The sequence below is a fragment of the Hypoxylon fragiforme genome, assembly GCF_022984875.1.
Source record: "Hypoxylon fragiforme strain CBS 206.31 chromosome Unknown GGS25scaffold_5, whole genome shotgun sequence".
Classification (NCBI taxonomy): domain Eukaryota; kingdom Fungi; phylum Ascomycota; class Sordariomycetes; order Xylariales; family Hypoxylaceae; genus Hypoxylon; species Hypoxylon fragiforme.
The window spans coordinates 2,432,773-2,445,446 of NW_026054760.1; the positions used below are offsets into that span (position 1 = coordinate 2,432,773).

The window sequence follows — 12,674 nt, forward strand, 5'->3', positions numbered from 1 at the left end:
AACCTTGGCGCATGTAGGCGCTTCGTGGCTTACGGGCCATACGAATTACAGAGTGATTTGCCTAACCTTAGCCCTTCAACTTATCCATCCACGCCGCCACGGCGTCCCAAGAATTGCCAACTGCTAAACGCCCCTGGAAATAAAAAGACAAGGCCTATATTTGGTGTTTATTCCGTATCGTACCACCTACCTAGTAAGAATCCGAAGTCCGGGATAACGTGTTGTCATATTAAGGAAGGATCCAAGGCTATCTCTGCCTATCCAAGATGGGTGCGAGTTTATACTATGTATAGAGCTTTCCTACATACCTACACATGTAAGCCTTGATAGTGGAGTGGGATATCCCACACCGAGGTACGCAGTACCTTACGGTAAATAGCCTCAATTTCACCCTTCACCAAGTACAGCTCTCTCCAGGGGCGGACACACCTACCCAGGTAGGTACCTAAGGCAGTTACCAGCACTACACTTATCTAAAACACCTTTGCCATGATAGTCGGTCAGGTTCGTCCGGTTTGAGTTGGTCTTACGGTTGGTATCTTAAGAGAGTCGCCACTTTAACCTATGTCCAGAGTGTATACCGTACCAGATGAATTACTATTCAGTCCAATCTATGCACTTAGGTACTAGGTAGGCATCTGCGATGCTATGCTATGAATATAACTATGGCAACCCTTGCTTTGTGCATCAATCGGAGAATCGTGTTATTTGAACCTCACCTTAGATGAGCTACCGAAGAGTAGCAACAATAACACAATCATTGAGCTGCTTCGTATACTGATAGACCTTCCAAATCTTAAGCCCAGCCTCGTGCAGCAGCGCCTCAAACTCCGGCAGCGACCGCTCGGTGCTTCCGAAGCAGTTCGCCATCACCATGTCCATCTGCGTCGCCCGCCAGGAGGCGTGGGCCTCGGGCATGATCATCTCGTCGATAAAGATCTTAGACTCCTCCGTCATGCCAAGTCTAAGATTCCGCAGGATCTCGACGCACTTGTGGTCGGGCCAGTCGTGGAGGATATAACGCATGTAGTACACCCGGGCGCCTGGAATGGTGTTAGCATGCATGCCATTCATAGATACCTACCTAGGCAGTAAGAGCGCAACTTACCTCGAAGTTGCTGCGGCGTGAAAATATCGTGGGCCTCTGCCTCGATGCCGTCGAAGCCCGGGAGCGGGTCTGCTTTCACTTCTCCGATCACATGCGCCTGGTCCTGGAGCACGACGCGGCCAGGGATATCCGAGTATCTCTGCTTTAGAGCAATGCACTGGTGGCCTCTGGCGCCGCCCACGTCGACGAATATCGGCGTGGAGCTGGTTGCGCCCTGGGCGAATTCTTTGAAGTCGATCACGTCGAGGAAGATGGGGAGACCGTCTCGCTGGCCCTGCATCCACCCGAGCATATAGTCTAGTATCGGCGGATGGCTGTTGACCCAGTCCCAAAACGGCTCGTCGGTGTCGTGGCCCGTAAACCATGGGCTCGATTTCGCGTCGGTGGGGTTGACGTATCCGTTGTCGCGAAGGAACTGCGGAAGACTATTCCACACCCGAGTGTGTCCGTACAAACTACACGATTGTGTCAGTTCTATCTGCAGACGATGAAAGTTTACCTGTAGTCCATTACAAGAATTTGACTCCGTTCCTCCCAGCTACTGTCGTCATGGCTCTGGTTACGTTATTGGCGCTGTAGGCATTTTTCTCGTCGTTCTGGGCGATAATGCCAAATGATTCGTAATACCGCAGCAAGCGCACTAGTTCCTTATCAGCTGAGTTCAACTCCTTTAATCGCTAGAGGCATACATACCCATAAGCGCCGGGTCGACATTGGCCTTTTTCGCGAGGTCTGCAGCGGTGACAGAGTCCTCGACGTCAGACAAGATGTCAAAGATCTTCGTGTCGAGCCCAACGCAGGCAAGGGGAAGCTGTATTGCCTGGAAACTTTTAGCTATGGTTTCAGCATGGCGAGTAATAATCATTTTGACGGGGACTCACTGAATGTGCGATGCGGTGGAAGGTATCTCCCGTTGCCTCCGTAGAGAAGCTCACCTTCCTGGCAGCCTCGCTGAGCCGATAACGCGCCTCGGCGCTCAGTGATTTAGAATTAGCTTCCGGGTCTTTTAGAAACAATTCCAGATTCTCTGTTAGAGCGAGGATATCGAGGGATTGGGTGCTCATTGTGGATTCTGTAGGAGTTATTGACGATACTTCTGAGCAACTCTTTAGATCTCCCTAAGTTCAAGATAGGTTTGTTCATATTTAAGATCTATTCCTGACCTTTGTCACTGTTAGATCCAATGCATGGATATATCTAGGTACCCCCTTATATAGGGAGGTGTGTAGCTGTATACGTACCTACCTAGGTGGGTAGGTGCCTAGTCGTATCATAACTTGAGACATAACTTAAGCCTCCAGATACATAACATGAAGGTACGGCCTGGAAAAGATCTCAGACCTACTACTTACATACATGCACATAACTTACCTACATAGATACGAAGTAGAGTACCTAATCTACCTACGTTACTTACCTGGTGTATACAAATGGCTGAAGAGGTGGCTTCCAGAGGAGCTATTCTAGGTACCTAGGTATGTAGGCACTTGATCTAATAATAGGCCGATTTGACACATTGGCGGACGTAGGTCATACGATCTACCGTCGGGGCCGATAATGCCTAGTGTAAGACCTCCGAGCAGATGGATCAGATCGACCAGATGCCATGTGTTGATGCATGTACATACTGTTCCAAATACATTATTCCGGCCAATCAAATGTTTCTCGCCACTCATCAACTGACATGCCATCTAGGCTGTACCCCATATCGGTACAAAGTAACACTATCATTGCTCCTCCACTGATGAATGTTGTGCTACAATGCGACTGATCGAAACAAACCAAACTGTGTTATATCATAGACACATTTAATCCCTCGGTTGAAAGATTTGAGAAATATGCCCTCTTAAGAACCTACTAACATGGGAAGATGCTTTAGATATATAGACAGTACCTAATTTTGACAATCGAATGAACTCCAATCATCCGGATCACCACCACCGCGAAGCTTAGCAGTCTGAGGCCAGGGGCAAAGCTTGCTCGTCTTCCCACTCAAACTCTCATCTGAGGGGTCTGTCCCGAGCACGTAAGCCGGCGGGATTTTAGTTTCGACCCATTCTGCAAGGGCTTCGAGCGCGTGCCAAGTTCCCGGGACCTGGGGATAGTTCGAGGCCGACCCGCAGTGTCCGCCGCCAGGCACCATGAACAGCCGAAACCACTCGCTTACATCCCCGCCGAAGACTTCTTCCATCTTGCGAAGATGCTGGATCGGCCATGTAGCGGCATTATAGGGGTCAGCCCATCCCTGCAGAACGATCATCTTGGCGCCGGCAGCCTCTAAGGAGGATAAATCCGGGTTAATCTCATCAATAAACGTGCCGACTTTAGCGTCAAGGGCATCGACGTCGGTGCCCCAGTTAAAATTCAAGTGGTCGTATGACAAGTTATCGAAAACCATGTTCTGCAGAATTGGGATGGAAAATGCTTCCGCGAGCCCTCCTTCCTGGTTCATCCACTGTGTCTCGCTTCCTACGCTGAACCCTGGGTATAGAGAGACATTTGTCCGGGAGTCGACAGGCCCCTCGTATATCTTCTGTGCTGCTGCGACTTGAGCTGGCGCAAGGCACGTAGACGAGTTGGTGTCAGACGATTCGCATGCCAATGATGAGACGTCGAAATCACACAACAGGGGGTTTTCTAGGACCCCGTCCTCAACTCCATCGATGGCGTCACATTTCCCTAGAACTGCTTGAGTTATGAGATCTAGTGTAATTTGTGGCAAGAAACTCGAGTTCTGGAATGGTTAGCTGGGGTATTCCATCTTGGAAGACCTCTGGACTTGCCTGGGTTACTTGGGCATTCCACAAGAATGATAGAGCCAGGTGGGAGTACCAATTACCGGGACATCCTGCCACGATACCATCGAATAGATTCGGATGAAACTGGGCAAGAGCAAAACCTTGAGCGCCCCCCGTTGAACAGCCTTCGTAGTAGCTGTGTTTGGGGGGTTTGAGATAGAATGCCGCTGCCATCTGCCTAGCCGCTGGCGTGAAGTATGATATGGAGTTATGTATCCAAGCTTTTACTTGCTCCTGATCATGCATATACGGTATATACACGCCAGGCTCGCCATTTCCGTCATTGTTTTCGGAAGCTAAGTGACCCGAGTTACCTCCTGCTACTGCGTACCCTTTGTTGAGGTTACGAATAACGTCGCCCTCAGCAATGGTACCAGCCATACCACCGTTTCCTATGTCTGAGTTTTAGTGTTGCTAAGATTCCATCCACAGCGGTTTTTGACCTACCAACTACCACAAAACGACCATTATAACTCTCAGTGGCAGGCAGCCAAAGTTCAGAAACCACAGAATTGTTCCCGGAATACGGGGTCTCTGCGAATAGACGGCATACTGGAAAGGCGTTGAAAGTACCGCTGATATTTGCACTTTTCGCCTGGACAAAGCTGGAATTTAGAATGAACGTGCCCGAGTCGTCTATCTTGTGGAGCGAGGATGCAAATTTGGAACACTCCTCGACTTTCCAGGGGGAGCCAAAGCTCAAACCACGTGCAGAAACGATCCAAAAGCAGGTCGAGAGAATTCCAACCTTCATTTTGGCTGTATATTGTCGTCAATTTTGGTCATGGGAAGCGGTGGTTACGCAAATGGGGTTGAGACATCTTGTATAACAACCGGGTCGTTCAGTCCATACGGTCAACGGTCTAACCCCAGATGAGATCTTGTCGATGCGGAGAAATGTTCGAAATCCGGGGTAGAAAACCGCCGAACCGAGATTTGGAGATTGCGATTGCCCTGGTAAAAGGTATACATTTTTGACTTGTTAATTCAGTATGTATATGTCTGATCTGGTAAAGGGCTATAATCTCTAAGGCTAGATAGAAATTGGTGTAAATCCTGAAAGTTCCTATTGGTTAATAATTGGTTACTTCATTGGGATGCACAACTCCGTAAGTCGGGGGAAAGCTTGACTTACCCTTGCTAATTTTCAACTGATCCTGGGACGTGACTGCTATCATCGTCAAATACTAACCTATTTACCATTTACGCTAACTTTTAAAAGTTTATCCCCCACAATCCCCGCGCCGGCGGTCTGTATTGTATATAGTTATTACCTGCCACTGCAGGCTGCCAGCACCTCCAGGGTTGTTTGGAGAGGCGGGATCATGCATGATTGGGGCGTCCCTGCTTTGTTTCTCGAATTTTTCAACGTTTGAGCCAAATGGCTTATCTTCCCCAGTTCTCATCCCTTTCAACCCTTCCACTGACGGAAGGACTTTGTGTTGAGCTTTATACTTTGGGTATCTAGTACTTCAACTTGACGCAAGATGACAGAACAAAAGTCGTTTGATGCCGAGAGCGGAAAGGAGGTATGATATTTGAGGGTCTTTATAATTGACCTGGGGAAAAAATAAAAAATAAAAAATAAATCATGACTAACATTATCTTAGGAGTTTAGCGCCAACGTCGTTCAGGATGAGAACTCTGGTGTCATCACAGAAGCTGAAAAGGCGCTGCGATGGAAGCAGGACAAGCGAATCGTGCCTCTGTCGGCTGGCATCTACTTCCTGTGCTATCTTGACCGCTCCAACATAGGGAACGCAAAGATCATGAATTCGAGCACTGGCGACGATCTCATGACCGAGACTGGGATGAGCAATACCCAATACACCATCGCGCTCATGATCTTCCTCGTGGCCTATGGACTATTCGAGGTTCCCTCTAACATCCTCCTTAAGAAATTGAAGCCCTCGCGCTGGATAGCTTTTCTCATGTTCTGCTGGGGCGCGCTCACCATGGGTCTCGGTGGTGTGAATAGCTACGCCGAGGTGACTGTTGTACGATTCCTCCTCGGCGTTTTCGAGGCCGGTCTGTTCCCCGGCTTGGTCTACTACCTTACCTTCTGGTATAAGACCGAAGAGCGAAGCATCCGGGTTGCTTTCATCCTAGCATCCGCCACCTTGGCGGGCGCTTTCGGAGGTGCGATCGCATATGGAATCGGGCACATGAACAAGGCTGGCGGATTGTCAGCCTGGAGGTGGTTATTCATCATCGAGGGTATACCGTCTTGCCTCTCTGCATTCCTGGTCTGGCTTTTCCTGCCAGATTACCCAGAGGAGGCAACGTGGTTGACTATTCAAGAAAGGGATCTAGCGGTAGAGCGACTGCGCGTCGAGGGAAGCAAGGGTCACCACAAGGCAATGAGCTTGTCGGACGCCATGGCGACCCTGACAGACTGGAGATTATGGGCTCATTACGTAGTGTATTTTGGGATCTCAACCCCGTTCAGCTCTCTTTCGCTCTTCACGCCTTCCATCACTGCCGGCTTGGGCTATCACGACCTTCACGCACAGCTGATGACTGTGCCACCCTACGCTGTCGCTTATGGTAAGTATCCGGAAAACCGGCATGCTCCCTTGATCATAATTGTGCCATAATGCTCACAAGCATTTTAGTTGTCTCAATTCTGACATCTTGGTCAGCGGACCATTTCAATGCCCGCGGACTCCACTCAGCGGGAATGGCCACCATCGGCGCAATTGGCTTCCTCGCATCAGCTGTCCTACCAGCCGACGCATACGCATCACGATATGGGTGCTTGATTGTAGCGGCTTCTGGCGCATTCGCTTGCATCCCTCCGCTACTAGGATGGCTGTCGTCTAACATCTTCAGCACCGCCTCCGTCGGCCTTGCCATTGCCTTGAATATCGGTCTAGGAGGTGCTCCCGGCCAGATCGTAGGCGTATTTATATATAAGCCGAACGAGGCCACCGCTGGATATCCCACAGGTCACTGGACGAATGCGGCGCTGCTGTTCATGGTGGGTGTTGGCTGCGTAGCACTGAGGATATACTATGCGCGCCGCAACAAGAAAATCTTAAGTGTGGGCGGAGAGGACATTCGGCTTTTCAAGTATTGATCAGTGTTATGTCTAGGAGGCAATTGATATCAACCTCGAAGTATCATCTGAAAGACTATGTAGCGTGCTTGCATAACGTAGCTAGCGTTCGTTCGTATATACCCAGGTACACATAATTAGGCAGGCGAGGGGATGGTTAGATGAAAGTCGTAATGTTAATATGAGACTTGACAAGATAAATGGCTTAGTCTTTCAACTGTCTTTGAGAATAGTGACAGAGTAGTTGTATTCGTCGGGTATCAAATCAGTGACTTTAGGTAGCCGTAATGCTCAAGGTTATCCTAGGGTACCTGGTCACTTTTAACATATAGAATTTACTAGTAAACCTACATAACTTAATTAGTTTCACCGCGACATTGTTTATGTATTATTAGATAATCGTACCTGCTTATGCATATCAGTCTATCAGATCTCTCCAAAGATTCTAAGTATTTTGAAGAGTATTATAACTATGTGTTATATCGTTGTTCATTACATTCTTTGAACTGAGGTACTATTAGTAGTAGTACCTATGGATGTACCTGGCCTTGGCTTGATAGGGGATAAGAATGCCCAGAATACCTTCCATATTCTGCCTAGCTTACGGGGTACAATAGGGTCTTACTGCATGTGGCCGAGGATCGTCGTTCATCTCAGGTTGTATTCCGTATTTTTATCAACATTATCAAGCTCGAGCACTTGTCGAACCAGAATAATACGACTCTATACGACCCTGCGAATGGGTCCTGCCTAAATCAATCAAAGACGCAAACGGGGACAAGCGATTGCACAATGCCGAACAGTTTCTCTCTTTAGATATGTGTAGATTATCCTACATATCCCCTCATTTAAAGCATCTCTGAGACTATCAGATAACTACCAGGTAGCTGTTTAGGTACTGAACAACCACAACCACGATGCTTCTATTCGGTGTTGCCGCAGGCTTGCTGGCGCTTGCCCCTGTAGCTCAAGCAATCCAAAAGCATCCTTTGCCCATCAGTGAGCTTGCGAAGCAGGTACGTACATGGCATCTTTTTGGATTCATAATCATCGCCCTACTAGCGAAAGCCAATCAATAACTAACACCAATCGCGACAGATCCGAGGCAGCGCACCGCGTATCAATCTTAGCGCTAGGGATGATGACCTCTCAGCGATTTACCCCGAGTATAACCTCTCGACGCCAATTGACCACTTCCATAACGATTCCACATACGAGCCGCACTCCGATGGAAAGTTCGGCCTCCGATACTGGTACGACGCGCAATTTTACAAGCCGGGTGGCCCAGTGATCGTGCTCGCAGGCGGCGAGACCAGCGGAGCTGATCGACTACCCTTCCTACAGAAAGGCATCGTGTATCAGCTTGCGAAAGCAACAAATGGGCTCGGCGTCATTCTCGAGCATAGATACTACGGCGACAGCATTCCCGTAGAGGACTTCAGCACCGAAAACCTGCGCTTCTTAACAACAGACCAGGCTTTGGCGGATACTGCTTATTTCGCTAAGAATGTCAAATTCGCTGGCTTGGAAGATGTAGATCTTAGCCCCGAAAGCACTCCTTGGATCGCATACGGTGGCAGCTACGCTGGTGCCTTTGTCGCGTTTCTACGCGTCTTGTATCCCGATGTTTACTTCGGCGCCATCTCATCGTCCGGGGTGCCCGAGGCAATTTGGGATTACTGGAAGTACTTTGAGGCTGCTGCCGTTTACGGTCCACCGGCTTGTGTTGAAACTACCCAGAAGCTTACTCATGTCGTCGATAATATCCTCATTGGCAAGAAGGGGTCAGACTCGGTAGCACAGCTTAAAGCAGTATTTGGACTGCCGAACGTGACCTACGACAATGACTTTGCTAGCGCGATCAATGGTGGCATTTACGGTCTACAGAGCTTGAACTGGGATCCTACCCAGAGCAGTGACTCGTTCTTCCAGTACTGCTCAAATGTCTCTGCGGACACGGTATTATACCCCGCCACTGAGGCAAGAAGGGCTTCCGTCGAAGAGTTGATCACTCTCGGTGGTTATGAAGAGGAAGTGGAGACCTTAGCAAACCGATTTCTGAATTATATTGGCTACGTCAACTTAACTTCGGTTTCTAGATGCAGAGGGTCACAAGACTCATGCTATTCCACGCATGACAGCGAATTTTACTTGAAAGACGACCTCACCCAGAGCTGGCGGCTGTGGCAATACCAGGTCTGCACCCAGTAAGTCTACAACTAACCACCCAAGCAACAAGTCAAGTGCTCATCGTCTACATAGATGGGGTTATCTCCAAACCGGAAGCGGTGTTCCGGAAGACCAACTACCTCTGATCTCGCGCACAATCGACGTCGATTACTCGGCTCTTATCTGCCAAGCAGCCTTCAACCTGACCGAGCCAGCCGATGTAGAACACATCAACAAGCTTGGCGGATTCAACCTCAGTTATCCGAGACTCGCGTTCGTTGATGGCGAGTGGGACCCGTGGCGTGCCGCCGGTGTTCACGCGATCGGTCTCACTGAGAGGCCTAACACGCCAAGCGAGCCCTACATTTTGATTGATGTAAGTCCGGGATAGAGGTATCTTTTGCAGCTGACATTTTATTCTGACGAGTCACCAGCGCGCCGTCCACCACTGGGATGAGAATGGTCTTTTCCCTAACGAGACAACTGCGGATCTCCCGCCTCTTCCTGTCGCAGATGCTCAGAAGCAAATTGCGACATTTGTGCAACAATGGGTGCAAGAATTCACTGGTAAATATTAGGAACAGGAGCCTGTGATTGCAGCCATTAGCCAAGAGAAACTGACGGGAGAAGTAGATGTCGAAACGATGTCGGATGAGTTATGATATACATACCTTCTGAAATAGCTATTGAGCGTGATAGTAATGCGACGTAGACTTGAAGTAACGTCGAGCTCCCACGTTACCATCCACATGTGATATCTCGCAGCGCCCGCCACAATCGACCGACGGCCGGCTTAAGATTTCGGTATTATAGAACCCGGAATAACGTTTACTTGGTATATGCCGGCTTTCCACGCTATAGATCCCATTGGCGAGATTTACGATATAGCATTCTGTCGTGACCCTAACCCTACTATCATGGGGCTTGCCTGCGCGAGTCTATGGCATGATGTCTAATTGTATGCCGCTTTACATTTCACACAACTTAGAACTGTAGTCCAGGCCCTTCCATTCCTACATCATACCAGGATGATGCTATCATGAAACTTTCTAATATCGGGGTTTTTGCGAGGCACCTTCTAGAAAGAGGAGGTTACTTTGGATTTAATTTCAAGCCTGGTCATCGCACCATCGCTCGGCTTTGTTTCTCTATGATTCTTATCGTGAATAGTGGCATGGTAATATAGCTGCGCCGCTTTGAAAAGGATGTGAGAGGAGTGAAGCGGCGGGCAGTTTGGTCCTTGAGGGCAGGAGTGCAATTTTGTAATTACTGTAACTCCTTCGTAATTGGAAAACTCCAGGGGCTGTCGTTACAATCTTTCTGACACCAAAACTGATTACGCCGGCTTACCAATTCAGTACATACTTAGTATGTACATATACCGAGGACTCTTCTACGAGATAGGCCCCTTACCCAGGTGTGTGATTTCTATGGGACTTCATCAAGCCTTAATCCAAACACCATCCCCGTGCCAATATGCCAACAAAGCTTATACACAGCCCCAACCCATGCTATCCCTTGTATCTCAGCGACGTGGCTTTGTTGGCTCGGGGCGATCCGAACTATCTTACCTTCTTAACTTAGGTGCTTACTTGATTCAGTAAGTATTTGGCCAGCATTGCGTTTTGATTGGTCAAAATGGAAGGATCGCCGGCATGGCTAGTGAAGGATTCGATAAGTCGACCCAGATAACATAAAGTCAACAACCTGCCTTGGTAACCTATTAATAGCTCACCCGGTTAAGCCCCCTTTCCTCAGGTGGGCACTTCGTAACTTCATTCCATATCAATTCTCAGACTCATGATGACCAAATTAGCATTCACAAGATACCTAACGTGCATATCTCTGGTAGAGGGCAAAGATGCAGCTGTCTTTGCTATTGGTAGATACCTATATACATAAGAGACTACGTAGGTAGGTTAGAAACTCCTTCCATCCCTTACCTAGCCTTCGCTGTCCATCCAACCTAGCGCCTTTGCTATGATAGTATGCTCACCTATATACCCCCAAATATGTATGTACTCTCGAGTTTCCCATTCCGGCTGGCCCTTAGGTATCTTCCTTACAGCTAGCTAGGGCAGCGTTAAGCGAATGCAATGCTAGGGGATATCTTTGAAAGTAGACTGAACAAAAAAAAAAAAAAAGAAAAAAAAAAGAGAAAATGCCCCCCTGAAAAAACTCCATGCGATAGTACCCATGATCCATCCCACGCTAGACCAAGTTAATGCATAACCCCCCTTACCCCTAAACCTTAGTAACGAACCGCGCCAGCGAGACGCCCCCGCGCTCGTACGCCGCCAGCAGCGTGTTGGGGTCGATCTGGAAGAGGCCGGGCCAGTACGAGCTGTCCTCGGAGAGGTGCATCGTCTGGGTCGACCACCTGACGCTCGCGCCGCTCAGCTGCGTCGAGAAGATCATCTTGATGTCGGCCTTCTGCGCCCAGTTGAGCTGCCCGGCGGGAGTGTCCTCGTCCGTCATGAAGACCACGGCCAAGTTGTTGCCGACGGCCTTGATCTGCGGCGCGCCCGCGTTGTGCTGCGGCGCGGAGTAGATGTCCGTCCGCGTGCCCCAGGTGATGCCGTCGTCGTAGGAGAGCACGGTGGCGAGGTGGAAGAACGTGCCGTCCTGCACCTCAAACACCATGACGAGCGCGTCCCTCCCGTCCGCGGCATCCGTCGTCGCCGCGATCCCCGTCATCCCGTCGCGGAACTGCTGGTCCGTGCCGTGCAGACGCAGATTGACGGGCGCCGTCCACGTCCGCCCCTCGTCCGTCGAGACGACGCGGAAGGTCTCCTGGTTCGTGCGGCTCAGCTCCCCCGAGTAGAACAGCTGCACGCTGCCGTCCCGCGCGATCCGCATGAACGGCTCCCACAGCCCGTTGTACCCGTCCGCGCTGGCCGGCTGCTCGAACGCGTTCTGCACGTAGTACCACGAGCGCCCGCCGTCGTCGCTGCGGCACACCGTGATGCGGAAGTACGTGAGCGCGCGGGCGGCGTTGAGGTCGTGGTTGCGGAAGGCGGCGAGCAGGGAGCCGGACGCGAGCTTGAGCAGGAAGCCGTTGTCCATCTCGCCGGTGCTCCGCGCGACCTCGCCGATCTGCGCGAAGGTCCTGCCGTTGTCGTCGCTGCGCGTGATCGTCAGGATCCGCAGGTTGTCGGCCCCGCGGACGGTTGAGATGGCGAGGATCCCGTTGTCCGCGAGCCGCACCATCCGCGGGTACGTCCCCTGCGTCGCGACGGTGGTTTCGGCGGAGCCGAGCGTGAAGCTCGCGCCGATTTCGTTGAAGTTTATGGTTTCATCCCGTGAGGTGATTTGTTTGGTGTCGTCTCTCGCTATGGGGATTGCGGAGGCGAGGAAGAGGAAGTTGAGGAGGAGAAGGAGGAGGAGTGGCGTGTTGTTGAAGGGATGCCGAGCCATTGTGATAGTCACACACACTGACTCAGATGGTCAACTCCTTACTTAAGAAGCAGAGTGTAGATTGGGGGGTTTTAAGTGAAATTGAGATCTAAGATAACTTGAACTAGACCTACATGTACATTCC

At 50.1% G+C, this 12,674-nt stretch overlaps 5 protein-coding genes across 5 annotated transcripts; 2 read left to right on the plus strand and 3 right to left on the minus strand.

The window, feature by feature from the left end:
• Window positions 1-729: 729 nt before the first annotated feature.
• On the minus strand, window positions 730-2,177 carry GGS25DRAFT_531729 (S-adenosyl-L-methionine-dependent methyltransferase; the record flags this gene model as incomplete). Its single annotated transcript, XM_049265519.1, has 5 exons — window positions 1,990-2,177; window positions 1,802-1,928; window positions 1,622-1,748; window positions 1,109-1,563; window positions 730-1,043 (listed from the first exon to the last, which is right to left on the minus strand). The coding sequence occupies exons 1-5, from the start codon at window positions 2,170-2,172 to the stop codon at window positions 730-732; spliced, it is 1,206 nt and encodes a 401-aa protein (XP_049116857.1). The 5' UTR covers window positions 2,173-2,177.
• Window positions 2,178-2,900: 723 nt separating this feature from the next.
• Window positions 2,901-4,855, minus strand: GGS25DRAFT_288359 (feruloyl esterase). The gene is made up of 3 exons (XM_049257534.1): window positions 4,354-4,855; window positions 3,892-4,298; window positions 2,901-3,842 (listed from the first exon to the last, which is right to left on the minus strand). The coding sequence occupies exons 1-3, from the start codon at window positions 4,658-4,660 to the stop codon at window positions 3,003-3,005; spliced, it is 1,554 nt and encodes a 517-aa protein (XP_049116858.1). The 5' UTR covers window positions 4,661-4,855; the 3' UTR covers window positions 2,901-3,002.
• Window positions 4,856-5,393: 538 nt separating this feature from the next.
• GGS25DRAFT_521886 (MFS general substrate transporter) lies at window positions 5,394-6,985 on the plus strand (the record flags this gene model as incomplete). The annotated part of the gene is made up of 3 exons (XM_049264130.1): window positions 5,394-5,435; window positions 5,517-6,453; window positions 6,522-6,985. The coding sequence occupies 3 exons, from the start codon at window positions 5,394-5,396 to the stop codon at window positions 6,983-6,985; spliced, it is 1,443 nt and encodes a 480-aa protein (XP_049116859.1).
• An 896-nt stretch (window positions 6,986-7,881) lies between these two features.
• On the plus strand, window positions 7,882-9,711 carry GGS25DRAFT_514393 (peptidase S28; the record flags this gene model as incomplete). Its single annotated transcript, XM_049262987.1, has 4 exons — window positions 7,882-7,980; window positions 8,063-9,171; window positions 9,227-9,509; window positions 9,568-9,711. 4 exons carry the CDS (start codon window positions 7,882-7,884, stop codon window positions 9,709-9,711), a joined length of 1,635 nt encoding a protein of 544 aa, XP_049116860.1.
• Window positions 9,712-11,157: 1,446 nt separating this feature from the next.
• Window positions 11,158-12,647, minus strand: GGS25DRAFT_288404 (glycoside hydrolase family 93 protein). The gene has a single exon (XM_049257535.1). It carries the CDS (start codon window positions 12,548-12,550, stop codon window positions 11,378-11,380), a length of 1,173 nt encoding a protein of 390 aa, XP_049116861.1. The 5' UTR covers window positions 12,551-12,647; the 3' UTR covers window positions 11,158-11,377.
• Between the last annotated feature and the right edge of the window lie 27 nt (window positions 12,648-12,674).